The 27,796-nt window shown below is 56.8% G+C and overlaps 2 protein-coding genes across 3 annotated transcripts in view; both read left to right on the top strand.

The window, feature by feature from the left end:
* Positions 1–20,011, top strand: part of NISCH (nischarin) — a 36,959-nt gene extending 16,948 nt beyond the window's left edge. The window contains exons 7-21 of one of the 2 annotated variants that reach the window (XM_003257166.4): positions 857–952; positions 3,559–3,711; positions 4,688–4,756; positions 5,210–5,395; positions 5,562–5,690; positions 6,807–6,920; positions 7,243–7,354; positions 11,568–11,692; positions 12,789–12,838; positions 14,192–15,604; positions 16,331–16,631; positions 17,024–17,180; positions 17,654–17,782; positions 18,300–18,461; positions 18,824–20,011. In XM_003257166.4, the coding sequence (XP_003257214.1) occupies positions 857–952; positions 3,559–3,711; positions 4,688–4,756; positions 5,210–5,395; positions 5,562–5,690; positions 6,807–6,920; positions 7,243–7,354; positions 11,568–11,692; positions 12,789–12,838; positions 14,192–15,604; positions 16,331–16,631; positions 17,024–17,180; positions 17,654–17,782; positions 18,300–18,461; positions 18,824–19,434 (3,807 nt within the window). In that variant the 3' untranslated portion in view covers positions 19,435–20,011. Of the gene's footprint in view, positions 1–856; positions 953–3,558; positions 3,712–4,687; positions 4,757–5,209; positions 5,396–5,561; positions 5,691–6,806; positions 6,921–7,242; positions 7,355–7,929; positions 8,951–11,567; positions 11,693–12,788; positions 12,839–14,191; positions 15,605–16,330; positions 16,632–17,023; positions 17,181–17,653; positions 17,783–18,299; positions 18,462–18,823 lie in introns of those variants that run through there. The other variant, XM_012496547.2, reaches the window with a different exon arrangement.
* A 2,284-nt stretch (positions 20,012–22,295) lies between these two features.
* The window catches only part of STAB1 (stabilin 1), a 28,819-nt gene continuing 23,318 nt past the window's right edge, over positions 22,296–27,796 (top strand). Inside the window, exon 1 of the mRNA XM_030811630.1 lies at positions 22,296–22,443. Within this exon, the coding sequence (XP_030667490.1) occupies positions 22,366–22,443 (78 nt within the window). The 5' untranslated portion in view covers positions 22,296–22,365. The remainder of the gene's footprint in view (positions 22,444–27,796) is intronic.

Raw genomic sequence — 27,796 nt, 5'->3', positions numbered from 1 at the left:
TTGAAAAGAAAAGTCAGTAATGAATACAAAAAAAGTTTCAAAGCATAATTTTTTGAGCATGGCTTTTGTGTTCTGCCCTGTGGCCCCATGTCTCCTCGATTGAATCTTCCCAACAGCCCTGTGAAGAGGGCACTTTTATTTCCATTTTACAGTTGGGGAAACTGAGGCTTGGGCAGATAAGGAAGTTTAGCCAGGGCCACACAGTTAATGAACAGAAAGCTGGGATTTGAATTCAGCTGAGACTGCCTCCAGAGCCTTTGCTGTGCACTGGGCTATTCTGTCTACAGTGGTCTAGGGAAACTTGTGGTGTGCCCTGCTGCCGAGTGAGAACAGGGAAGTGAAGGGGAAACCCGACCCAGCCCTGCCGAGCAGGCTGAGGCTCTGGATCTGGGTCTTGGGTGTGCTTGGGCAGGTGGCTCAGGGAGTGTGCTTTGGCCTGTGGCCTGCACCTCCTCACCACAAGACAGCTGAGTTCCATGGAGTGGGGGCTGGGTGAACAGGCAGACCCACCCCACTCGCTGTGCTGTGGAGGCCCCTTGTTCTCCCCAGCAGTTTCCATGACCCACACTTTATGTTCACCTGCCAAGCCCCAGGCAGCCCTTACAGAGGAAATGGAATTTGTGGTCCATTGTGAGTCTGAGAGGCCAGGCACCTTTCTTACTAGATACTTCAGGGAATGTTTGGTCAGCACTGACATTGGGAAAAAGAGAGACTTTGGTCTTGAGTGACCTCCCATCTCTGAGGATCTGGGTTGCCCGTCATTGTGCTTTTGTATGGGGGTGGGAAGCACCTACATCTGGGGACTTCTAATGGAGCAAGGATTCTGTTTCTGAGATGCAGCTGTTCCTTGTTCCAGATAAGTCACTGTGATGCTAAGCACATCAGAGGGCTGGTCGCATCGAAGCCCACCTTAGCCACGCTGAGTGTCTGCTTCTCAGCAACCTCGATGAAGGTAAGCTTCACCTATATCCTGCCTGGGGCAATGTCTATGGGTCAGAGTCCTGGGCTATGGTCTCTACCACTGAGGATGGGTGAGGATACTGCTATGTCTATCAGTATTCAGAGGCTGGACCTTCCGTCTGGTAGCCACACACTCATGGGGGGCCTCCCAGCACTTGACAACCCCTGGGACCCTTTAGTTCACATTTGCATAAAAAGTTCATGTTATTAACAGGACATTTTAAGGAACTTGGCTTCTTTCCCCCAAAAATAAAGTCATTGGTGTTCTTGTTTTGTTTTGTTTTTGTTTTGAGCTAGAGTCTCGCTCTGTGGCCCAGACTGGAGTACAGTGGTATGATCTCAGCTCAGTGCAACCTCTACCTCCTGGGGTCAAGCGATTCTCCTACCTCAGCCTCCCAAGTAGCTGGGATTACAGGTGCCTGCCACCATGCCCCGCTAAGTTTTGTTTTTTGTTGTTGTTGCTGTTGTTTTTTGAGATGGAGTTTCGCTCTGTAGCCCAGGCTGGAGTGCAGTGGCACGATCTTGGCTCACTGTAAGCTCCGCCTCCCGGGTTCACGCCGTTCTCCTGCCTCAGCCTCCCGAGTGGCTGGGACTACAGGCGCCCACCACCACACCCAGCTAATTTTTTGTATTTTTAGTAGAGATGGGGTTTCACCGTGTTAGCCAGGATGGTCTCAATCTCCTAACCTCGTGATCCGCCCGTCTCGGCCTCCCAAAGTGCTGGGATTGCAGGCGTGAGCCACCGCGCCCAGCCTAGGTTTTGTATTTTTAGTAGAGACAAGGTTTTACCACGTTGGCCAGGCTGATCTCGAACTCCTGACCTCAAGTGATCCACCAGCCTCAGCCTCCCAAAGTGCTGGGATTACAGGCATGAGCCACTTCACCTGGCCGTCATTGGTTTTTTAATGAATAAATTGCTAAGCTGTGGCAAGTGGCGGGACCTTTATTAATTAGATTGATAACTAAGCTTAGATTGCTCCTCTAAGCTTTAGCAATCCCTGGCTAAGCACTCATTTGTATCTTTTTCTCCACAGCTTGATTAGAAGGTGAGGTTGTGGAAATGCTAGGTCCTGTTGTTTACATGTGAGCAGCAGAAACATTCAAATTGGGAATGTTTCTGTTTACCTTTTTTATGGATTACATCTTGCTAATGTTAAAATCTTCCTGGGTATAGAAAAGGCATGTAGTGGCTAATATTATGACTTAAGGTTCCTGTTCAAGACTTAGGTTTGGGCCAGGTGTGGTGGCTCATGCCTGTAATCCTAGCATTTTGGGAGGCCAAGGCAGGAGGATTCCTTGAGCCCAGGAGTTGGAGACCAACCTGGGCAACATAGGGAGACCTTGTCTCTTAAAAAAAAAAAAAAAATTGGATTTGGTGAAAAATTTTCCTCTTGAGGCTTGCAGAGAGTGTGTTGGGCCACCTGGTCCCTCTCTGAGCACTTCTCAGTGTCTTGCTGAAGGAGCCCAGGGCGACCCATTGTGAGAAGAAAGGGCTTGTCAAAACAAATAGGCCTGCCTTTCTCCATTTTGATGGTCTCTGGGCTTTGTGCACTCCCCTTATCTTAGCATTGTCTGACTTTATTCCTGTGAAATAACGGTTTTAAAGGCCTGGTGTCCACAGTGAGGACCACATCATCAGCTTGGAAAGCACAGCTGCCTGGAAACTGAATTCTCACCTTCAGCCTCTGAGAAGCTAGAAAAGACGGTTGGCTGGCCGGTACCAGTGGCTTGCACCTATAATCCCAGCACTTTGGGAGGCCAAGGCGGGAGGATCACTTGAGCCCAGGAGTTTGAGATCAGTCTGGGCTGTGTAGGGAGACCTCGTTTCTACAGAAAAAAATTTTTTAATTAGCTGGGCAAGGTGGTGTGCGCCTGTAGTCCCAGCTACTCAAGAGGCTGAGATGGGAGGATTTGCTTGTGCCTGCGAGTTTGAGGCTGCAGTGAGCCGTGATGGCGCCACTGCACTCCAGCCTGCGCAACAGAGTGAGACTGTGTCTCAAAGAAAAAACGGCTAGGCGCTGTGGTTCACGTCTGGAATCCCAGCACTTTGGGAGGCTGAGGTGGGTGGATCACCTGAAGTCAGGAGTTTGAGACCAGCCTGGCCAACATGGTGAAACCCCCATCTCTATTAAAAATGCAAAAATTAGCCAGGCATGGTGGTACACACCTCTAGTCCCAGCTACTGGGGAGGCTAAGACAGGAGGATCGCTTGAGCCTGTGAGGCAGATGTTGCAGTGAACTGAGATTGCGCCACTGCATTCCAGCCTGGGTGACAGAACGAGACTCCATCTCAAAAAAGAGAACGGGCTAGAAAAGGCATCACCAGGTCACCAGGGCAAAGGCCCTTTGGGCTTGAAAAGCATTGCTCCTAAAGCAGGGCCAGGACTTATTCTAAGTGGCTGTTATGTGGTGAATTGTTCAGCTTTGAACGATTTCACAATCGTTTAAAGACATAGGAACCAAAGGCATGCTTTAATGTAAGTTTACTTCCACATGCTAAATATGCTCCAGCCCTTCCTTAAATTCTGCAACGACTGTGTTCCCAGTGAGTGTCGCGTGAGGGCCCGAGTGTGGTGCTCAACAGATGTTTTTATGCAGGAAGTCCTTGTTCCTGAAGCCTCAGAATTTGATGAGTGGGAGCCTGAAGGCACAACCCTAGAAGGCCCTGTGACTGCCGTCATCCCCACTTGGCAGGCATTGACCACGCTTGACCTGAGCCACAACAGCATCTCCGAGATCGACGAGTCTGTGGTATGCTCTCAACAGCAGGTGCCAGGGGCTTCTCTGGCCCCACCAAACCCTGAGTTTGAGTATTTAACTCAGCTTTTTTAGGAAGGACCACAGAAAACCTATATCTAGTGCTCTGTGCATTGCCTGCCATTTTAAGTTAATTACAAAATGGGGGCTGGACGCAGTGGCTCATGCCTGTAATCCCAGCATTTTGGGAGGCCGAGGTGGGAGGATCACCTGAGGTCAGGAGTTCGAGACCAGCCTGACCAATGTGGTGAAACCCCATCTCTACTAAAAATACAAAAATTAGCTGGGTGTGGTGGCGCACGCCTGTAATCCCAGCTACTTCGGGAGGCTTAGGCAGGAGAATCACTTGAACCCGGGAGGCAGATGTTGCAGTGAGCTGAGATAGGGCCACTGCATTCCAGCCTGGGTGACAGAGTGAGACTCCGTCTCAAAAGAAGAAAAAAAAAAATGGGATCATTTAAAATTGGTGAGGTAGTACTTAGAACCAAATAAAACATTAATTTCATATAAATTTGGTAAACTATAACACACTAAGTGATGACATTTACTCCAAAGAGTGGAGCAGAAAAATCACTCCTTAGATGATAGATGTGCCCATAAAAGAATGACATCCAGAGGGCATTTGGGCAGTAAGAGTGTCGTTCCCGTGTTTGCGCTGCTCAGGGAGGGTGGGCAGGGTTGAAGAAGGACAGACTCTCTTCTCTGTCTGGGACCTTGCCATGTGTCATTTTCACAAGCCAAGTATTCCATGAAAACAATGAGTAGTGCCCAGCACTGGGGGCCCTGTGTGTGCCTTTGGATGTGCTACTGGCTGGGCAGTGGGAGGTGTCCCACCAGTGGTCCTGCAGGGACGGCCCGTGGGAGTCCATGGTCAGGAGGAAGCATCCTGGGGTGCCCGTCCACCGTGTGGGGGACCGTGTTTGGGGTCCAGCCCCCTACAGTAACATCGGATGTTCTTTTCTTTCACAAGAAACTGATCCCAAAGATTGAGTTCCTGGACCTGAGTCACAATGGATTGCTGGTTGTGGACAATCTGCAGGTAGTGCCTTTGGAGACCAGTGCTGCCCGCACACACTCCCAAGGCCCGGTTCTGAGAGTTCAGGAGACTGATGCAGCCTTGGGAATTGGCCAGGGGTTGTAAGGGCAGGGGTTGCTGTCTTCCCTTTAGGATCCCAGCAATGCACTCAGTGATTGTTGCTCTAGTTCCAAAGAATTAGGAAGCATGAGTAAATACAAACCAGGCATGATGATGCACCTCCGTCCTGAAGGTGGACAGCCATGTTTTCAACGCCCATCCCAACTGTCTGCAGGGGTGCCACTGTGCTGTGGCATGTGCGGCAGAGAAGAGGGACTTCCCTTCCTAAAATAACTGTCAGAGTGACTTGCAGAACTGGGTATTTGGGTTGGAAGGCCCATCCTGCCATTAGTGTCAGGCCCCTATCTTTGGAGACTTGACCTGAGCCACTTTACGCTGTTCTCCACGCCGCTGCAGCACCTGTATAACCTTGTGCATCTGGACCTGTCCTACAACAAGCTCTCCTCCTTGGAAGGGCTTCACACCAAGCTGGGGAACATCAAGACCTTAAACCTGGCAGGCAACCTCCTAGAGAGTCTGAGTGGCCTGCACAAGCTCTACTCACTGGTCAACCTGGATCTCCGGGACAACAGGATCGAACAGGTGAGCCCAAGGACCTCACGGTTTTGGGATTTCTGTGCCTTGGTGTGTATCATGTTAAAGAAGAATGTTAAGATTCCTTTCATTTAAAAGAGACCATGAAACGTGTTGGCATGTTGCTGAAGTGTTAAGAGAAGGGACCAAAGGGGATGGAACTCATACCTTGCAGATGGAGGAGGTCCGGAGCATAGGCAGCCTCCCGTGTCTGGAGCACGTGTCTCTGCTGAACAACCCTCTGAGCATCATCCCTGACTACCGGACCAAGGTGCTGGCTCAGTTCGGAGAGAGGGCCTCAGAGGTGAGCCCCAGCACAGTCAGCCCAGGGAGACCCTCGGGATGCAGTCAAGTCTGCATGGGTGGTAGGGGGATATATGTCCATTGTTCTACCCTTGCCTGCTTCAGAAGGAGGTCCTGTTCCTTAGGGGCTTTTCGGTTCTGGGAAGTCCGCTATCTCCCCAGGAAAAAGCTTCCTTGCATCTCCTGCCTGTACTGTCTGGGATAACATGGTTTATTCTAGGAAAGGGTCAGAAATAAGATCCTTAAAATATTCATATCTCCTGGACAACCTGTGGCCATAGTGCCTGACTGTAAACCCAAAGGGTTTGCCTTTGCCAGTGTAGCCCAGCCTGGTGTCTGCTGCCCCTCGCTGTGTCTGTGCACCTGCCACAATGCTGACCAGACACCCTTAACCAGGTTCACCCATCGCCTGGGCCTGGAGCAGGCCCCCTGATTCTCTGATTGGTCCTTGGACCTTCTGTTCTCCCAAAATCCCAGGTCAGAAAATACCTGGGAGTCTATTCGTGTCCCACCTCCCTCTTTTTGGCCACAAGTGCCCCTTCCTCCACACAGTCACAAGACCATGAGATGCCATCTCCTCCCCTCCTGGGCTCCAGACCTTGGGAAGCTCCCAGGCCACAGAGTGTCAGCTCCTGTCCAGGCCCTTGGGACCTTCCCTCATTCAACCACGCTACCCAACCCCCCACTGCCTGCCAGCCACCACTCCCTCCCAAATTTGCAGGTGGGGGCCCTGCCCTCTCCCGCTGCTGGTTCCCCTACCCAGAAGGCTCTCCCATTGCTCTTTTGAGAGTCTGCCTCCCGCCTCTAACTGGGGGCTTAGTTCAAGTTGCCCCCTTACCCCAGTCCAGCTGCCCAAGAGCTTGCTGCCTCCTGTTCTTGGTGAGGGACTCCAGGGACAGATGTGGGACCTCCCTGGACCCCTCCAAAGCATTCCCAGGTCACTTCCATGAGTAGTGAAGAGCCGCCTCTGAGCAGGCTGAGCCTCCCTCAGCCTGTGGTGTCCTCACGTGGCCTGGCCCACAGCAGATGCTCACGCCTCCTTCTCAGCAGGGCCCTACCATCCTCCTGCCATGCTCACCAGTCCCCATGCTGATAGCCACTTTCTGGATGTATCTAGGTCTGTTTGGATGACACAGTGACCACAGAGAAGGAGCTGGACACTGTGGAAGTGCTGAAAGCAATTCAGAAAGCCAAGGAGGTCAAGTCCAAACTGAGCAACCCAGAGAAGAAGGTGGGTTTGTGTGGCAGGTGGGAGGGCAGCAGTGCAGAGCCAGCCGGGATAGGAGCCAGTTCGGGGGGCTTGGACCATGGGACTGCTCAGGGCTGCCGAGTCCCAGCTGTGCTCCTCCCTGGCTGCATGACCTCGGGCAAGTCGTGGCCTCTGTATTCTCTGTGGGTTGGGGACGGTGGTAGTTCCTGCTCTAAGGATGTGATGAGACCATCTTTACCACCCAGTTGGTGGGAACTGTTGCACTCCCTCCTCACACCCCTGGCCTTGGGGAGCTCTGTGCTTCCTGTTCTCTCCCGGGGTTGACTCAAACACTCGTCCTCAGGGTGGTGAAGACTCCCGGCTCTCAGCTGCCCCCGGCATCAGACCCAGCAGCTCCCCTCCCACTGTGGCTCCCGCATCTGCCTCCCTGCCCCAGCCCATCCTCTCCAACCAAGGTAATCGTGTATGTATCTTGCTTCCAGTCGAGCCACACAGGCCTGCCTGGGCCCCCTGGCTGGGCTGGGGTTGGGGGAGAGGTGCCAGCACCTGCTTCTGACAGGGTCAGACACAGGGAGGGCAGTGCCTTCTGCAGGCTGGTCCTTGCGGGGGGACACATGGCAGGGGTGCCCGGCCTGATGCCAGCTGTTGCTTGCTTGGTGAGGACTCCCAATTGCTCTGTTGCCCACATTCAGCTCCTCTAGGAGACCACAGGGTGTCTGATAGGCCCTGAGGCTGCCCTCTGAACAGGCTCAGGGCTGTTGGCTCATGGGACCCATTCCCTCACCGGCAGCACACGCAGGTTGGCTCCTGGTTACGGGCTTGTGACTTTACTGTCTAGAGCCCAAATCCCCGTGCAGGGAAAAGCTTGCTTTTATCACTGCCTCATCTCTGTGGTGTGGCCCAGCCCCAGAACACCATGTTTGTGGGGCCAAGATGGGCCATCTGTGTCCCTGTGGACCCATGGAAGACCAGGCCCATTCGTCTGCCCACTGTCTTAGCGTTTTCAAAGGGCTTTCACCTCTGAACCCAGGCATCCTCGGAGATGAGTGAGTGAAGCAGGTCCCATGAGCGTGTCTGCTGGCCCGGCCCCCACGGAAGAGGGGAGGGTGTGCCGTCCCGAGTGGAGCAGAGGCTCGGGACACGCAGGAAAGGACGCCGCCTGCCCGGGTTCCTGGAGACGCAGAACTTGGTGTGAGGTCTTGGGAAAACAGTTCAACCCGATGTTTTAAGAGCCAGAAAAACATTCCCACCCCTTGACCTGGTAACCCCACTGGTGGGGATTTTCTCTTAGAGGGATAAGATACCGGGAAGGGGAGGTGAAATGCTCACCACTGCCAAAACACGGGCTGCAACTGCAACATCGAAGGATGAGAGGGAGAGTCGGCTGTGGCGCAGAATGCTCGGCAGCCCTCCCAGCAGGGACAGGAAGACTGGGCAGGAAGAGGGGAGAAGCATTCAAGTTAAGGCAGAAGGCCCGACGCAGAGCAGCACATTGAGGTCACACCTGTGAGATGTGGAAGAGAATTCCTGAGCGTGGAGCGATGGGGTTAGGTGCCAGGATGATTGCCCATTTTTCTTCTGTCAGACTCTTGACTAAGGATTTCTGGTTGCATTTTATTACATAAAAGCCAGGGAGGTTATATCACGGTGAGGAAGCCGCCTCCTGCAGCGCGGCCAAGCGAGCCTGTGGAGGTACCATATGACTGTAGGCCTCTGGGGACAGGGAGCTGCATCTGCTTCTCAAGGCCAGGGACACAGCCATTTCTGCCAGCATCTGTTGATCAGTGAGTGAGTGAGTGGGCAGGTAGAGCAGGAGCCGGTGAAGAGCAGGCCCTGGATGGGTGGGGATGTACCATGCCCCCAGGCTGCAGCTGCAGGCAGCCCCCCACGTTGTCGGAGAAGCCTCTGCACCAGCTCAGCCCCCTCCTCACTCCCCTTGTGCCCTGGGGACACTCTGCAGAGGGGCACTCTGCAGTCTGTCCCCGCCATCGCTGGACTTCTGGACATTGCCTCCAGATTTGCACCTCTTAAATAAAACTGCAGTGGATGTCTTTGTGTGCACCTCTCTTTCCTTTTGGTGAGAAACAGCAAAGGTCGGACCCCTAAGGACTCTCCTGATGTCTCCGCTCTATTCGCTGAGTGCCCTTTCCGACCACTTGTTTGTACAGGCCACAGTCCAGGACGGGAGCAGACAGACTGTCCCTGTCCCTGTTCACGTTTCCTTGGTCCAAACAGGGCTTGTGGGGGGTAGTGGCAAAAGGTGTTGGTCTTTTTCTCACTGATTCGGAGGCCTCCCCGTGTGTTTGTTCAGCCGCGTATTCCTGGGTCTTGCCTGGATGGACAGGGTTTTTGAGCACGTGGGAGCAGCTTTGCTGACCCATGCCTGTTGCTTCCAGCCTGGTTCCCAAGAAGGGAGCCTGCTTGCGAAGGAACTGGCACTCAGGCCTGTCTGAAGGGGCCGCTGTCCAGACAACACCCAGCCTCCTGTTGTGGCAGGCGCTGTCGGAGCCATGGATGATTGTGACCAATAGGGGTGGTCGCCAGAGTTGATTGTCCAGCCAGGCCCAGGGGCTGAGAGGAGGCTGTGTGGAGAGGTGGTTAGGAGCCAGGGCTCGGTCAGCTGAGTTCGCATCCCAGCTTCCTAGCTGTGGGACCTCAAGCAACTTGTAGCCTCTCTGAAGCTGTTTTCTCAACTGTGAAGTGGACGCACCCTACTTCATTGATTCTAAGAGGCACGCATTTCCACCTTGTGACTTCTCTGAAATTGAGGTGCGTCTTTCAGTCAGTGGCGTCTCATAGTCGCTGTCAGCCAGCTGGTATTCGAGATGGAGTCGTGGAAAACCCGTGGACACCTTCCGCTAGGACCAAGATGGCGCCACCTGCCGCATCTTAGATTTGATGAAATGTGGTAAATAACGAGAGGCATGCATGAGCGAATGCTGGGGAGGCGCTTGGCACTACTCAGAGCTCCACAGAGGTGGTCGATGAGGGCTGCTCTTTCCCACATCCTTAGTGGGGGGTTCAAGACGACCCAGACAGTGCCCCTGGGGAGCTTGGAGCCATGCGGGAGGATGCGCCCTGTGCTGGAGGAGAACAGGGTAGGATGGTGTGGGGCTTTTGTAGACTGTCTAGAGCAGAAAAGTTCTGCAGTGGAGGTGGTGTCTGAGGTGAATCTCGAAGGATGGATAGGAGTTGAACGTTAGCAGGCAGAGGGTGGATTACAGGAGAGCAGTGGCCTGGGCAGGTGCCCAGCGTGGCCCATCAGGGCGCTTCATGCATGGCTGTGTGCTTGCCATCCTTCCTGGCTGCCTACCCCCTGCTGCTTCGCTTTGTGGGGGCGTCTGAACTTGGGCCCACCTGCCTGCCTCGCTTGTGGGCAGAGAGGACCCAGGCTGTGTGAGTTGTCCTGTCCCGGGGAGCAGCTGAGCTGGTCGGGGGTCTTGACCTGTGGGGCTCAGAGGGCTCGGGGTCATTTCACTGGGCTGTGGCGATGTTGGGTTGTGGAGGCAGGCCTAGGGCTCCTGTAGGCCTCAGTGAGACTGGCGGCCAATGCCCAGTGTTCACCCTGCTGGCGGCAGTCAGGAACATGTTCACAAAGGCTTTACCTTCAAGCGATCTAGAGGTGATCTGAAGTGGAGTAACAGGTCCAGATAGGCTATGTTCATAATACAGCTTCAGCAGGGTTTAGGAACGCTATGCATTTATAGGACGCAGCAGGTCAGAGTGCTGCTGTCCGTGGGAAGTGGCCCCAGGGCAGGTCAGTGGGCACGTCCTGTGGTAAGTGGGACTGTGGATGTGGGCTCAGGCTGGACTCAGCAGCCCTGCTGGATACCAAGGCCTGCAAGGGCTGGCCCCCTGGTGAATTGTCCCGTGCCCTGTGTATCTCTGAGTCCTGCAGAGATGACAAATCAGGGGACAGGGTCATGTCTAGTCACCATCTGGGAAAATGCTCCAGGAGTGAACACATTTCAGGCTCTTGATGGATGTACCTCCAAACTCTTCTCTGGATGGGTGGGCCAGCTCGCATGCCTGTGCCGGCCTCTGCCCAGTGAGGTCAGGGCCAGGCCACACAGTCAGTCTGACTTTGGCAAAAGTTGAGAGGCAAAACTTGTCTCTTATTTCAGCTTGCCTTTCTTTGTGTACTTCTGAGAGTGAGCATTCTTTTCATGTTCTATCCGCTGGCCATTCTTCTGCGGAATGTCTGTTCATGTCCTTTGCAGTCTGTTAATGGGGTTTCCAACCTTCCCCCATTTTTGTAATCTGTAAGAACTTTTTACAGACCAGCAATATAAATCCTTGTCAAATATTGCAAACACTTTTCTCATTTCATCTGGTTTTAATTTATCCTGGTTTTAAAAAATGTGTCTGTGGAAGTTTAATTTTTATGTAGTCACATCTATCAGTTTTTTTTCCCATTGCATTTATTCTCAGAATGCTTCTCCCTGCTCCAAGATTAGATAAGCAGTCATTTGTTCTTTCTTGAGTTATTTTGAGATTTCAGTTTTAACATTTTCTTCTATAATCCGTGTGGCTGGGTTTTGGGGTCTGGCTAACCCCCGGCCATGCCAGTAGCCTGAGGTGCCCAGCCCCACTTGTTGAACAGCCGCTCTCCCCGCCCCACCCACCCTGCCCGCCCGCCCGCCCGCCTGCCCGCCCTGGTCTTTCCAGGAATCATGTTCGTTCAGGAGGAGGCCCTGGCCAGCAGCCTCTCATCCACCGGCAGTCTGACTCCCGAGGACCAGCCCATTGCCCAGGGATGTTCTGATTCCTTGGAGTCCATCCCTGCGGGACAGGTAATGCCCTCTTCCCGCTTCTGGGGACCCTTCTGCTCGGGGTTGTGTGCAGTAGGAAGTGGCCTAGCTGGATCTGAGGCAGATGCTTCCAGGGTTTGGCGTCCTCTGCTTTGCGCCACGGTCTTTCTCTTGGACCTGTCTCTAGTTGAGTGTCTTCCTGACAAACCCAGTGGTTAAGGGTTTATTTTCAGCCTCCCTCCTTCCCCTCCCCACCCCCCTTGGTTGATGAGAACAGGCAGTTCTCTGTCACTGGGCCCAGGGCGTGATGGGGGCAGGTGGAGAGGGTGGCCCTTGACCCTGTGAGCAGGCTTCCCTGGGGAAGGCATTTCAAAAGGCCCTTGTGCGGGGGCTTGTTTGGGTTTCTTCTGTTTCCTGGCACCCCTGGAGCCACTCGGCCCCTTTCCGTATGTCACCCTGGTGGTCTGGGAAACAGTCTCACTCCGGCGCCTCCTCTGTGGTTGTTACTGAGAGTTGCGGGGCCCCTTCCTGTGTCCTGAGAAAAGAGAGGAGGAAAGCAAGGGTGCTTGCTGTGTGCTTGGCAAATGTGCTTGGTGCCTGGGCCTCCCTCCAGCCCCATCTCTGCAGCAGCACAAGGTTATGGCCTGTGACACTGGGACAGTTGGCGGAGTCCTTGTCTGTCCTCAGTACTCCACAGCACTCTCCCATCACCCTTCCCAGGGTCACACAGCAAGAGGTTCCCAAGCCCTAGGTCTTCCCCAGTGCACAGAGACCATTGGGAGGGACTTGCCAGGGCTGTGTCCACTGCCGGCCAATTAGGGTCGGACCAAATTTGTAGACTGTCTACCTGGACCCCTGTGTGGCACAGGGAGCAGTCAGATGCTGGATCCCTGGAGAGTGGCGAGAGGCTCTGGCCCTAGGTCGGGAGTGGGAATCCCAGCCCTGTTGTGTGCTGGTGGGATAACCAAGTGGGTCTCTGCCCTTGGGTCCCAGAGTAGGCCCCAGGGGAGAGCGTGGGGATGGGGAGCTTCCTCAGGGCGGTGATGGAGGGCAGAATGCCCAGCTCAGGGTCTGGCACCCAGTAAATGGCTGGGGCTGGCTGCAACATGTGGGGACTGACTGTTTCTTTCTCCATCAGGCAGCTTCTGATGATTTAAGGGACGTGCCGGGAGCTGTTGGTGGTGCAAGGTAAGGAAGAGGTTGGAAAGGGACCTGGGCCTGGCCGCACAGCCTTCTGCAGACACTCTGCTGTGGGCCAGGGGTGGCCAGTCAGGTTTTTTTAAAAATCTGTTCACAGAAGTCCAACAGAACTATTTCTTCCTCTAAAGAGACACAGATGAGATGGACTTTTCAATCTGTTTCCCAATTCTAATACCTAAACTCTGCTCAGCACATGTTGCCCTATACCAGGGGTTGGCAAATCAAGGCCTGTGTGTGGCCCACAGCCTGGGAGCTAAGAATGACAGTTACATTCTTTTTTCTTTTTTTGAGACGGAGTCTTGCTCTGTCGCCCAGGCTGGAGTGCAGTGGTGTGTTCTCGGCTCACTGCAACCCCTGCCTCCCAGATTAATGCAATTTTCCTGTCTCAGCCTCAGCCTCCTGAGTAGCCCGGACCACAGGTGCACGCCACCACGCCCAACTAATTTTTTATATTTTTAGTAGAGGCAGAGATTCACCATGTTGCCTAGGCTGGTCTCGAACTCCTGAACTCCAGTGATCCATCCACCTCGGCCTCCTAAAGTACTGGAATTACAGGCATGAGCCACCGCGCCAGGCCAGAATAACAGTTACTTTTTTTTTCTTTGAGACGGAGTCTTGCTCTGTCACCCAGGCTGGAGTGCAGTGGCACAATCTCAGCTCGCTGCAACCTCCACCTCCCAGGGTCAAGCGATTCTCCTGCCTCAGCCACCCAAGATGCCCGTCACCACACCTGGCTAATTTTTCTATTTTTAGTAGAGACAGGGTTTCGCCATTGTTGGACAGTTACATTCTTAAAGGGCTGCTAAAGATCATATGGACAGGGTAGCCCATAAATCCCAAAATGTGTACTCTGACCCTTTACAGAAGTTTACCAACTCCCACTCTACATGCGAGGGCTGCTGTGGCCAAGAAGAGCTGGAATTTAAGTGTGAAGGTCCTAAGACCTGCCCCAGCCCATTTCCCTGCCCTGGAGGCCACCAGGGGTGACATGCCCTGGAGTGTTCATTCTCTCCAGGTCTTATGGCAGCAACTGAATGATTTAGAAGTCCATGGGAGTGCTTCTGTTGTGGGAACTCGTGTGGTCTGGGCATAGCTGTGCCAGGCACCTGTGGTCCAAGCACCTAAAAGCATAGACTCTGACCACACTGGCGACCCAGCCTTCCAGCAGGCAGCACTGGCTCCCACCAGGGCCCTCATCCTGGGAACTGACTTGGCTGTGTGGGAGGCTTGGGAGACCCATGGGTTGGTTCCTCAGGGTCAGGGTGTAGCAGCGGGCTCCAGATGTGGGAGGTGGGAGGAGCCCCTCCCCGCATGCCACTGACCTGGCCTCTCCTTGCACAGCCCAGAACATGCCGAGCCGGAGGTCCAGGTGGTGCCCGGGTCTGGCCAGATCATCTTCCTGCCTTTCACCTGCATTGGCTACACGGCCACCAATCAGGACTTCATCCAGCGCCTAAGCACGCTGATCCGGCAGGCCATCGAGCGGCAGCTGCCTGCCTGGATCGAGGCTGCCAACCAGCGGGAGGAGGGCCAGGGTGAACAGGGCGAGGAGGAGGATGAGGAGGAGGAGGAAGAGGAGGACGTTGCTGAGAACCGCTACTTTGAAATGGGGCCCCCAGACGTGGAGGAGGAGGAGGAAGGAGGCCAGGGGGAGGAAGAGGAGGAGGAGGAAGAGGAGGATGAAGAGGCCGAGGAGGAGCGCCTGGCTCTGGAATGGGCCCTGGGCGCGGACGAGGACTTCCTGCTGGAGCACATCCGCATCCTCAAGGTGCTGTGGTGCTTCCTGATCCATGTGCAGGGCAGTATCCGCCAGTTCGCCGCCTGCCTTGTGCTCACCGACTTCGGCATCGCAGTCTTCGAGATCCCGCACCAGGAGTCTCGGGGCAGCAGCCAGCACATCCTCTCCTCCCTGCGCTTTGTCTTCTGCTTCCCGCATGGTGACCTCACCGAGTTTGGCTTCCTCATGCCGGAGCTGTGTCTGGTGCTCAAGGTACGGCACAGTGAGAACACGCTCTTCATCATCTCGGACGCCGCCAACCTGCACGAGTTCCACGCGGACCTGCGCTCATGCTTTGCACCCCAGCACATGGCCATGCTGTGTAGTCCCATCCTCTACGGCAGCCACACCAGCCTGCAGGAGTTCCTGCGCCAGCTGCTCACTTTCTACAAGGTGGCTGGCGGCTGCCAGGAGCGCAGCCAGGGCTGCTTCCCCGTCTACCTGGTCTACAGTGACAAGCGCATGGTGCAGACCGCCGCCGGGGACTACTCAGGCAACATCGAGTGGGCCAGCTGCACGCTCTGTTCAGCCGTGCGGCGTTCCTGCTGCGCGCCCTCTGAGGCCGTCAAGTCCGCCGCCATCCCCTACTGGCTGTTGCTCACACCCCAGCACCTCAATGTCATCAAGGCTGACTTCAACCCCATGCCCAACCGTGGCACCCACAACTGTCGCAACCGCAACAGCTTCAAGCTCAGCCGCGTGCCGCTCTCCACCGTGCTGCTGGACCCCACACGCAGCTGCACCCAGCCTCGGGGCGCCTTTGCTGATGGCCACGTGCTAGAGCTGCTCGTGGGGTACCGCTTTGTCACTGCCATCTTCGTGCTGCCCCACGAGAAGTTCCACTTCCTGCGCATCTACAACCAGCTGCGGGCCTCTCTGCAGGACCTGAAGACTGTGGTCATCGCCAAGACCCCTGGGACGGGAGGCAGCCCCCAGGGCCCCTTTGCGGATGGCCAGCCTGCCGAGCACAGGGCCAGGTGAGATCAAGCACAGCTCTCGGGCCCGGGGGCATGGGTCTGGCATGTGTGTGATCTCAGCATCTGCGGCTCATGTGTGGGCCGGGGGTTGCTGCGAGAGCTGGGCCCCCCCCCCCCCCCGCCCCTTGCCCCCCGGCCTCCCTCTACATCACCACCCCAGGTTTGGTGCCAGGCTTCTCCTTATCTCAGTGCTGTAGAAGAAGCCCAGTAAAGCTGTCTTCTCACAAAATGGGTTGGCCCAGCCTCTTGCCACCCATGAAGGGCAGGCCAAGGGGGCTACCCCAACTTTGCCTGCCCAGTGGGAGAGCAACAGGCTGCAGCACACCGAGGCCAGAAGAGCTGTCGCCCTGGCTGCTGTGCTCCACTGGGCCCAAGCATGGCCTCTGGGCACCACCCCTGCCAGGGTCACAGTCCCATGGATGGCTCTGTGGGCCAGGATCTGCCTTAGGCTTCACCCACCTCAACATCTTGCTGTGTTGTTCAGGCTGGTCTCAAATTTTGGGCTCAAACAATCCTCCGCCTCAGCCTCCCAAAGTGCTGGGATTACAGACGTGAGCCACCGTGCCCGGCCGTGCTGTTCTGTTCTCCAGTAGAGAAGCTGGTGGAAGTCCCCAGTAACCCATAGGTGATGTGTGATGCACACAGTCTCCTCACTCTGAAGCTGCACATGCAATGTGAATCTTCTTTGGGGTCCGCTGTTAATATGGTGTTTTTTGGGGGATGCAGCAATGACCAGCGTCCCCAGGAGGTCCCAGCAGAGGCTCTGGCCCCAGCCCCAGCGGAAGTCCCAGCTCCAGCCCCTGCAGAGGCCTCAACTTCAGCTTTGGTCCCAGAGGACACCCCAGTGGAGGCTCCAGCCCCACCCCCAGCCGAGGCCCCTGCCCAGTACCCGAGTGAGCACCTCATCCAGGCCACCTCGGAGGAGAATCAGATCCCCTCGCACTTGCCTGCCTGCCCGTCACTCCGGCACGTCGCCAGCCTGCGGGGCAGCGCCATCATCGAGCTCTTCCACAGCAGCATTGCTGAGGTAGCGGCCCGGGTGTGGGTGCCGGCTATGGCATGGCCAGTCTTGAGGGTGAGACCAAGCTTGGCTTCAGGTCAGCCTCAGGTCCCTGGACTTCCCTGATGTCGGAGTCCTCAGCTGAGCTGCTCACAGCTTTGAGGACCTGGGCAGTGAGGTCCTGAGTTGCCCTCCCCTGGCCATTTGTGCTGTGTCACCACCTCCTGTGCCACTTCCAGCCCCAGGTAGACCCCCCCCAGCCATCTCCCACCCCTCTCTTCCTCACTGCCTTGAAGCATACGGATTCATTGGTGAGCCAAGAGGGGCTTCCCATGTCTCCTTGTGGGAGCTGTGGGCATGTCCCTGGTATGTGCAGGTTGCTAGGGTGGTGGAGCTGACAGGAGGCCCCCCGTCTCCAGGTTGAAAACGAGGAGTTGAGGCACCTCATGTGGTCCTCGGTGGTGTTCTACCAGACCCCAGGGCTGGAGGTGACCGCCTGTGTGCTGCTCTCCACCAAGGCTGTGTACTTTGTGCTCCACGACGGCCTCCGCCGCTACTTCTCAGAGCCACTGCAGGGTAGGCACAGGGCCTGCTGGGGCTCAGGAGCTTGGAGTGTGTGGTTGGGGCAGGCTGGGGGGTCATTCTCTGGAGCCAGCTGTGTGGCTTCAGGCAGCAGTCAGCGACTTGGCTGCAGTGGGCTGAGAGTTCCTTGTCTGAGGAAGGGGAGCTGTCATGAGGGAGGGGTCCATGGCTGGTTGTGAACGCAGAATGCACTGAGCCAGGGCCCGGTGACTGCTTGGGAACAGCCTGTGATGAGAAGGGGTTAGGCAGCCTCTGCCCCTGGGGCTGCACAGGAAGCCTTAGCTAGTGACCTGGTGACTCCCCTGAGCTGGAAGAGGCTCAGACTCCAGAGGGCATTGCCTATGAGGCTTTGCATGGGTGGAAGCCAGGCCAGCCAAGAGGACCTGTTCCTGCTGGACGTGCTGCACGCCTAGGAACCTTGTGCTTGCCTGCCACCGCCTCCCTCTGTCCCTTTCTCCATCACACAGATTTCTGGCATCAGAAAAACACCGACTACAACAACAGCCCTTTCCACATCTCCCAGTGCTTTGTGCTAAAGCTTAGTGACTTGCAGTCAGTCAACGTGGGGCTTTTCGACCAGCATTTCCGGCTGACGGGTGGGTGACCCTCTGTGCTTTGTCCTATTTCGGGTGAAGGCCAGCATCACCAGTGGGCTTCCACCTTCCGTACGTGGGTGGGTTGTCATAGACAGTTATCTCTGTGCTCAAGAGCCACTTCTTACCGGGGCGGGAGGAAGCAGCTTCAGGAACTGCTGAGAGAGCAGAACTCACGCTCCAGGGCTCGGAGCAGGAGGCAGGGTGTGCGGCAAGCGCTGGCCCGGACAGAAGCAGAGTGGGCCCTGGTCTCGGGCAGGATGTTTCTGACTCACACTTCCTGAGGAGAGAAAGCTAAGCTCTTTGCCTAATGCCTCTGTCTCCCCTTCCAGAAAAATGCCTCAGCTCTTCCGGCCCGAAGGAAGGGCCTCCTCCCGGGCCCCATGATGCTTTCCTATGTGGGCCCTCCTGGCCCTGGCCTCTGGGCTGAGGCTTGCTAGGGACTCGGGGTGGCTCTAAGGGGCAGGGATAGGGCTGGGGAGCGGTGGCCCGTGGCCCTGACCAGCCCCGTCTCGTTCAGGTTCCACCCCGATGCAGGTGGTCACGTGCTTGACGCGGGACAGCTACCTGACGCACTGCTTCCTCCAGCACCTCATGGTCGTGCTGTCCTCTCTGGAACGCACGCCCTCGCCGGAGCCTGTTGACAAGGACTTCTACTCCGAGTTTGGGAACAAGACCACAGGTACCCCTGTCTACCTCAGGCTGCAGACAGGCTGCCTAGACAGACGTCACGGGCCCTAGGGTGGCTCTCTGTGCCCCAGAACCCTCTCTGCCTCTATGTCTCTCTTTTCTCACTTAGCTGGCCAGGGTTTTATAAAAGTGGGGCTTTTCGATGGCAGAGTCTCCACCCCAGCAGTCCCTCAACCATCTGGCAGACACATCTCCGGTGCCTGCTTTGGGCTCCTGGCCTGTGGGCCCCACAGTTGGAGCATCCTCTCCTGCCTCTCTCATGCCGGGGTCTCTCAGTTGGCTTGGGGCCCTTGGTGCTCCCAGCCCCACCAGGGGCCAGTTCCAGGCTACAGCCCAGGTGGCATCTCTCTGCAGGGAAGATGGAGAACTATGAGCTGATCCACTCTAGTCGCGTGAAGTTCACCTACCCCAGTGAGGAGGAGATTGGGGACCTGACGTTCATTGTGGCCCAAAAGATGGCTGAGCCAGAGAAGGCCCCAGCCCTCAGCATCCTGCTGTACGTGCAGGCCTTCCAGGTGGGCATGCCACCCCCTGGGTGCTGCAGGGGCCCCCTGCGCCCCAAGACACTCCTGCTCACCAGCTCCGAGATCTTCCTCCTGGATGAGGACTGTGTCCACTACCCGCTGCCCGAGTTTGCCAAAGAGCCGCCGCAGAGAGACAGGTACCGGCTGGACGATGGCCGCCGCGTCCGGGACCTGGACCGAGTGCTCATGGGCTACCAGACCTACCCACAGGCCCTCACCCTCGTCTTCGATGACGTGCAGGGTCATGACCTCATGGGCAGTGTCACCCTGGACCACTTTGGGGAGGTGCCAGGTGGCCTGGCTAGAGCCGGCCAGGGCCGTGAAGTCCAGTGGCAGGTGTTCGTCCCCAGTGCCGAGAGCAGAGAGAAGCTCATCTCGCTGTTGGCTCGCCAGTGGGAGGCCCTGTGTGGCCGTGAGCTGCCTGTCGAGCTCACCGGCTAGCCCAGGCCACAGCCAGCTTGCCGTGTCCGGCCTGACGCCTACTGGGGCAGGGCAGCAGGCTTTTGTGTTCTCTTAAAGTGTTTTCTCCTCCCTTTGGTACCTTAATTTGACTGTCCTCGCAGAGATTGTGAACATGTGTGTGTGTTGTGTTAATTCTTTCTCACGTTGGGAGTGAGAATGCCGGGCCCCTCCAGGGCTGACGGTGTGCCGTCAGCCTCCTGCAGGTGGTACAGCCGTGCACACCAGTGTTGTGTCTGCTGTTGTGGGACCGTTGTTAACACGTGACACTGTGGGTCTGACTTTCTCTTCTACGCGTCCTTTCCTGAAGTGTCGAGTCCAGTCCTTTGTTGCTGTTGCTGTTGCTGTTGTTGTGGGCATCTTGCTGCTAATCCTGAGGCTGGTAGCAGAATGCACATTGGAAGCTCCCACCCCATACTGTTCTTCAAAGTGGAGGTCTCCCCTGATCCAGACAAGTGGGAGAGCCCGTGGGGGCAGGGGACCTGGGGCTGCCAGCACCAAGCGTGATTCCTGCTGCCTGTATTCTCTATTCCAATAAAGCAGAGTTTGACACCGTCTACATCTTCTAAGTCAAGGGTCACTGGGATCCCAGCAGGGCTTCCGTCCAGGGCATGGTCGCATCGGGGAGAGAGGGTGCCCTGGAGACAGGAGGGTGAGGGGTTGGGGGAAAGGAAGGAGCAGCCCTCCAGGAGCCAGATGCTTCTTGGAACATGGGAGGTATGACAGGGCCATGGCCTCTCTGGACGGTGCCATGCTGGGCTGTGGCTAAACCATGAGCCCAGGACAAACAAGTCTGTGAAACTCCTCAGGGCACCCCTGACAACCACCGCTGCCCCTCTGCCGGGGTGCAGGGCATGCCACCCTCTTCAGGCTGTCCTGCAGGTCTTGTGTGTCAGTCACCCCTGGGCCCAACCCCACCTGTCTCACAACCCCTGTTGAGAGTGGGGGAGGGGCGAGGGGGACAGAGAGATCCCAGAGTCTGGGATGGCTGGTGGGGGCCGGGGCATCTCACCAAGGTGGCCCTTGAATGGCAGCAGGGGAGGTCTGTGGGGAGGTGGACCCAGGTGGTGGACAGTGGAGGGAGGGGCGCATGCCTGTCTGTGCCTGTCTTCATGTCCCTGAAACATGAGGCTCATGGGCCCCTCCCTGAGGGTTGCTTCAGGGAGCCTGCTGAGGTAGGACCTGGGATTTTGGGAGCCAACCCCATGCCACGCTCTTCCCCAACCCCATTCCTGCTGCCAGAGCAGGGCCTATGAGCCCCACATAACTCATCCTGGCCCAGCCAGGAGCCTCAGCCCCCAAGACCTTGGGGCCTCCAGGCCAGGCAGGGCTGTGGAGAGCTGGGTGGTGTGGCCAGCCTGGCTCCCAGGCCTGCTTCTTCTGCTCCCCAGTTTCCCTTGGTGCCAGCAGAGTGGGGGTCCTGCCTGGAGGACCCTTCATCCCCAGGAAGACTGTGGGTGTGGGGAATGCGGGGAGGGTCTCCCCTTGCAACCCCCATCCCAGCCAGATCTCAGAGGCCTGCCTGAAGGCCCCTCCAAACTGATGGGAGTGGAGATGTGCTGGGGAGGAGAAACTTTCCCCAGCCTGGCCTTTACCAAAGCATTTACAGATGGCCACCAGGCTCTGGCCCACTCCTGTCTCCCCAACTGTTACACCATCTGCAGTTGGGGGTAGTGACAACTAGAGGCAAGGCCCACCACATGCAGCCCTGGCACGCAGAGGCCCTCAGCCTGGGCCCACTGCACCTCCTGGGGGTGCTGGCTGTGCAGGCAGCGATGGCTTCACAGACAGTAGCCCTGGGATTGGATATGAAAACTGATTACCTCGGACAAGCTACCCAGCCCCTCTGAGCCTCAGTTTTCCCACCAGCAACAGAGGGATCATAAAAGTAGCCACCTCCATTCATTTATTCCTTCTGCACACGTGTATTGAGCATCCACTGTGCGTATCAGCCAGCGCCCCTACTCCTTCCACAGCTAATGTTCCAGGGGAGACAAATGAAACAAGCCAATGTCAGCTGGTGGCCGGTGCTGCCAAGTGAACCAGGTGCAGGGCCACCTGCAGGCTGAGACCAGGGAGGTTCTCTGAAGTGGTGGCCCTTGACCTGAGACTGCACCTGTGAGAAGGAGCCAGAGTGTGACAATCTGGGGTAGCAGTGCATGCCGGGAGAGCTCACTGAAGGAGCAGAGAGGCCTGCGCGGCGGAAGCAGACCTGTCTAGGGAGAGTCCAGAGAGACCAGCCGGCTGGAGAGGGGTTTGGAGGTGCTGCAGCAAGCTGGCTGAGCATGGGCTGCTGAGTGGAGGGCAGATAGGGAAGGAGGGAGGGTGGATGGGGGTTGGCGGGCAGGACCAGCGGCTCAGGAGTGGCTGGGGCTGGTGAGGGGATGCGGGTCTGGTGGGCTAGCAGGGTGCCTGTAGCGAGTCAGAGCCCCATGAGCGCCCTGGAGTTGGAAAGGTGGAGGCAGGAACATACAGACCCATTCAGGGGCTGCCCTGCCTTCCGCCGACCAGGACCCCAAGAGCCTGTGAATGAAACACACTGGGCTCGCAGGCGGGGCACTCGTTCACGTGTGCCTTTGGATTTGCTTCAGAACCTCTGATAGAGCCCAGGTCCCGGGGCTCATGGTGGCCTGGACTTCCAGGTTGTGATGCCAGGAGGGTCCCGGCTGGGAAGCCCCGAGCAGGGCTCAGGCCGTCCATGGGGGGGTCAGTGGCCAGCACCTTCCCTTCCGCCTGCAGGCTGCTGATACGCAGGAGGAAATCCTGGCGGGTTCCTGTGGGGGTGAGCTGGCGGGGCCTCCGGGCTGCTTTTAAGGCCACTGCCCGCCCCGTCCTGCCTGTCTGTGCTGTGCCTGCCTCCTAGAGCTCTTTCCCTACGCCCCGACTCTGTCCTGGACAGCGTGCCCAGCAGCCATGGCGGGGCCCCGGGGCCTCCTCCCACTCTGCCTCCTGGCCTTCTGCCTGGCAGGCTTCAGCTTCGTCAGGGGCCAGGTAAGTGTGAGCCAGTCGCAGGGGCACACGGCATCCAGGCCCTGCCGGCCAGCGGTGGGAACAGGGAGGGACTGGACATGGAGGGGCATGGGCCTGGGGAGAAACCGCAGCTGGCGCCTGTCTGGCCTCTTAGCAGGCCTGGGGGCTGGCTATTGTGCCCACCACCCCAGGCTGAGGTCTGTGTCCAGCCACCCAGGGTTCAGGGGTGTGTCAGCCTGCCCTCCTCTGACTATGCTGGGCCAGGGCTCCCCAGCCTGCAGCTGAAGGGTACAGAGGCAGGCCTGTCCTGCCCTTCCAGCCCAGACGGAGGCCCAGGTCTTATGTGGCCCTCACCTGGGGGTTGAAGATGTGATCACCTCCAACCCCTGAGGACTACAGATTCATGTGGGGCATGTGTGTGCACATGTGTGTGCCTGTGTCCAGCCCCAAGAGTACTGGGAAGCAGAATGAGTCACTCACCCTCAGTGTCCGGGGTTATGAGCAGCTGGCAAGGACACACTTCAGCCTCAGAGCAGCCACAGCCCCGGGCAGGTCCCCTTGAATCCTCACAGCCTCGGGGCAACTCCTCCTGTCCTCCTCGTGAGGAACCCGAAGCCCTAGGATGACGGGGACAGGCCATTCCCACTCTAAAGCCATGCTCCAAACCCCTGCCTGTGATGGCCATCCGTGTGTGCTGGCAAGCAGACAGGGTCCTGGTATGCAGCCACAGCCAGCCCCTTGGTCAGGTCCCTGTGACAGTCTCCTGGCTGCAGGTCTGCTCAGGCCCTATGGTAGGGGCCTCCGGGGGCTTCTGGAAGAGCCTCCCACCCTGGTGATGGGGGTGGTCTCTCTCCTGTGAGGCAGAGCATGCCTGCCTCTTGGGGCAGCTACCACCGTCCCCATGGCACAGATGGGCACACTAAGGTCCAGAGAGGGGAGGACTTGCCCAGGATCCCACAAGCAGTCCAGCCAGGGGCCTAGGCCCCCGGCCACCATCAGGTGCTTTCTCTTGGATGCCTGTGGTCCCTCAGAGAGGCAGCAGGGAGAAGGGCCTCACCAGCTTCAGGACCAGGCCAGGGTTGGGGACAGGAAGATATGAGGCTGAGAAGGCGACAGTGATGGGGGAAGAGCCAAGGGCTCCAGGGCTGTGCTGAGAGCCCTGCAGGTGAGCTCCTGCCCTCCCCTTAACTCAGTTTCCCCCTGTGTACCATGCAAGGGAATTTCAAAGGCCTCCGCCGCCACCTCATGCTCTGGGCAGTGAGGACAGAGGTGAGTGAGGGGCCTCAGATTCGAGTTTTTTCCTTGTCAGAGACCTATGGCTCTGACCACTCCTTGTGGATGGGGCTGCAGCAGTGCTGGCCACTCTAACACAGCCACGTGGCCTCTATTCCAGCACCCTGTATAGCTGAGAGCCACTGTAAGTGCACTTGGCCCTCTGTATCTGTGCACCCTGCACTTGGGTTCAACCAACCCTGGATTGAAAATATTCAGGAAAAAAAATGACATCTCTACTGAACATGTTCAGACTTTTTTTCTTTTGAGATGGAGTCTTGCTCTGTTGCCCAGGCTGGAGGGCAGTGGCACGATCTGGCTCTGTGCGACCTCCACCTCCCAGGTTCAAGCAATTCTCCTGCCTCAGCCTCCCGAGTAACTGGGATTACAGGCGCCCGCCACCACACCCAGCTAATTTTTGAATTTTTAGTAGAGACGGGGTTTCACCATGTTGGCCAGGCTGGTCTCTAACTCCTGACCTCAGGTGATCCACCTGCCTCAGCCTCCCAAAGTGCTGGGATTACAGGCGTGAGCCACTGTGCCCAGCCCCATGTTCAGACTTTTCTATGTACATAGCATTTACATTGTATTTGGTATTATAAGTCATCTAAGGATGACTTAAGGTATACGAGAGGATGTGCATAGATTGTATGTGAATTCGATGCCTTTGTTTGTTTGTTTGTTTTGAGATGGTGTCTTGCTCTATTGTCTGGGCTGCATTACAGTGGCACTATCTCAGCTCACTGCAAACTATGCCTCCCAAATTCAAGGGATTCTCCTGACTCAGCCTCCCAAGTAGCTGGGACTACGGGCGCACACCACCACACCTGGCTAATTTTTGTGTTTTTATTAGAGACGGGGTTTCTCCATGTTAGCCAGCCTGGTCTTGAACTCCTGATCTCAGGTGGTCTACCCTCTTCGGCCTCCCAAAGTGCTGGGATTACAGATGAGAGCCACCACTCCCAGCCTCGATTCCATTTTATATCAGGGACTTGAGCATCCACAGATTTTGGTATCTGAGGAGGGTCCTGGAACCAGTCCCCCACAGACACCAAGGAACAACTCTATTAGGAGTGGAAGCTCTGAGGGGAAAGGATGTCCCGGGTAACCTGTTCAGTAAGGGCAGCAACAGGACTGGAGTGAAGATGGATTTGGGCAGCAAGGCAGGAAGGCTTTCCTGGAAGGCCCTTAGCACTTGCCCATTCAGCAGCTTTTCACCGAGGGCACGTGGCTAGGCATGTGCGGTGGAGCCTGCGGTGGGAGAGGAGCACGGCCCAGAACCCAGCCCTGCGCCCTCCCTGATCTGACCGAAGGTAGGGGGAAGCAGTTTGGGGTTCCTTCCTCTCTGACAGGGTTTGGATTCTGGGCTCTCAGCCTTAAAAGGTCCCCATGAACAGGGTCCCAGCTTGGGAGAATTTCATCCACCTTCTCACCAAAGACTTCACACTTCGTGTCTCCTCAACTTCCCCCAGCAGCAGAGCTCTGTGGGAAGCAGACATTGCAAAATCAGGTCTGCGGGGGGTGTGGGGTCGGGGGAGACAGCACCCGCTCTGGCTCAGTCCCGAGGTGCCCCCAGGAAGGAGGGAATCTGACTCAGCACTCAGGCCGTGATCCAGCCTCACTCCACCCAGCTGGACCAACGGCGAGATGTGGGCTCAGACCGCCGATGCTCCTTCCAGGCCACGGGGTGGAGGCAGGGCCCCTCGGCTGTGGTCTCGGAGAAGCACTGATGTGGCAGCAGGCTTACCATTCATCAGCATTTCACGCACGTTTACAAACACCCAGGTCCTGTGAGTGAGTGTCCACACCAGGCCCCAAAGCTCCCGCTTCCTTCTGGGCCCTAACTCACCCATCACTCCATCTAGCCCTGACTGTCTCAGAGTGCGACCAGCGCAGTCTTACTCAGCCTGAGCCCTTATCCAGAGCTGACCACCATTCCTCCAAGAGCTGGCCCACAGCCAGAATGGTGACTGCGCTGGCAGCTTTGCCCAGCTGGCCAGGTGGCTTTGAGGGGAGCCCACCTCCTGCCAAGCCTCTACCCTGAGCCAGCAGCTGCTCAGCCCTCAAGTTACCCAATTTCCTAGTCATTCCCTGGCTCAGCAAAGGCGAGCCTCAGGATGGGGAACGAGACCACAACATCCCAGCTCCGCCGCTCAACACAGGCTGCTCTGAGCAACTTCCCTGTTTGCAGACCACAGAGGCATGAGCGGAAAAGGCCAAATCACGGTAGCACAGAGGCTCTGGGGCCCTGGTATTTGCCATAAGAAAGTGTCAGGGGCACCATTTCTCCTTTTCTCTTGCTTTGAGAAGCCACACATCTGTAAATTATTCCAGGAAAGGGATGTTCTGGGGTCACTCCCTTTGGACCACAGTGTGGTCAGCATTTTTCAAGATGAGAACATCTCCGCTTCTCTGGGCCAGGCCCAAAGCCTCCCAAACACCTCCCCTCCACCCTATGCCCCTTCCCATGCCCCTTCCCTGTGCCCCTTCCTCCCACTAGAACTGGGAGTTTAGCTTCACGCCTCCTGGGTTCAGTGCTGAAGGTTGCTGGGACTTTGTTGCCGTAGAAGGCTGGTGGACTTCCAGGAGCTATGGCAGGCCAGTGAATGGGACTCCAGGCCTAGGGCTTTTGTCAGCATCCTTGTGCCCAGGCTGTGCTGGCAGGCTGGACTCCTCCCATCTTCCATGCCCCACCCAGTTGCTGAGACCTTCTCCCATTTCATCTCACCACCCCAAGCCCTCTCAAATATCTCCCAATCCATTTCCACTGTCCCTGCCTTGGCCCAGGCCACCTTCAGGTAATGATGGCCTCTTTCCCACCTACACCTGCCCCCGCGACTCTATTCTCCATGCAGCAGCCAGAGGGCCAATTTAAAACAAACTGGCCAGGCACAGTGGCACATGCCTGTAGTCCCAGCTACTCAGGAGGCTGAGGCAGGAGGATCGCCTAAGCCCAGGAGTTCAAGATTACAGTGAGCTAGGGTCACACCACTGCACTCCAGCCAGGGCGACACAGTGAGACCCTTTCTCACAGACAAAAAACCATAAACTGAGTCATGGGGCTGCCCCAGACTCTGCCTCACCCAGGTTTACGGAGCTCCTGCACCCCAGCTGCCAGCCCCTCTCTAGCCTCCCCTCGGGCCACTGCCTGCCTTGTCACACGTTTGTTTTTACTTCTTTCCGCTCCCGGCCTTTGCTTCTGCTGTCCCCTGGGCCAGGAGCACTGTCCTTGGCCAACTCTTATGCATCCTTCAGGTCCCAAGTCAATGACCACCTCCCTCAGGAAACCACCTGGGGACCCAGCCAGGATGCCCTGGGTTTCCTCAGAGGCTGGCATGGCCCATTGTCTCCTGTGACTGCCCAGCCCAAATACATGCAGACCAGAGCCCCTGCACACAGCTGCTCACGTGAGCCCAGCCTGTCAGGGCCGGGGCCCTTAGTCTCTGACCCCTGGGAAGCGGAGAAAGCCCTTGCGCTTGGTTAGAGAGGGTCATTTGGTAGCAACGTGGGAAAATGCTCAGAGCAGAGTGGTGGCTGGAGGTCCAGCCCCACGGTGCATGACTGGAGCCGGCATCGTGCCTGTGCCCATGAGTTGAGGATGGAGTCACCGTGTCCTTCCAAGACAGCATCAGCTCTGTCATTTATTGTTTCTTTATCTTTAAACAAAAGGCAAAAGTGAGCACTAGGCTGGGAGTCTGGGTTTAGTCCCTGGTTCACACCCTGTTCCTGGATGAGATTGGGCAGCAGCCATGTCCTGGGCTTCAGTTTCCTCACCTGAAATGGGCTGGGGGGAGCAACGTGGCTAGATTCTCTAGTGTCAGAGGGTGTGGACTCAGAGCCTTCTGGGCCGGGCACATAAGGACTTGATGTGACATTAACAACGTGTAACAGACAGGTTTCACAGGGCCTTCCCCGTCTGCACTGCATTCCTACTGAGTGCCCCCAGGGCATTCTGTGAACCATTCTGTGGACCCCCATAGAACTCAGCTCCTCGCCCAGAACCCTCTGCTTACTCTGACCCCTGAGCAGATGGGAAGTGGCAGCTGGAGGGGTGTGAGCCCTTCCAGCACTCAGGACAGGGTCGGGGCTGGGCGTGGGGTCC

Source organism: Nomascus leucogenys, chromosome 4 (genome assembly GCF_006542625.1).
Source record: "Nomascus leucogenys isolate Asia chromosome 4, Asia_NLE_v1, whole genome shotgun sequence".
Taxonomy (NCBI): domain Eukaryota; kingdom Metazoa; phylum Chordata; class Mammalia; order Primates; family Hylobatidae; genus Nomascus; species Nomascus leucogenys.
Note: the sequence above shows the minus strand (reverse complement) of the source record. Positions and strands in the feature narration are given on the sequence as shown.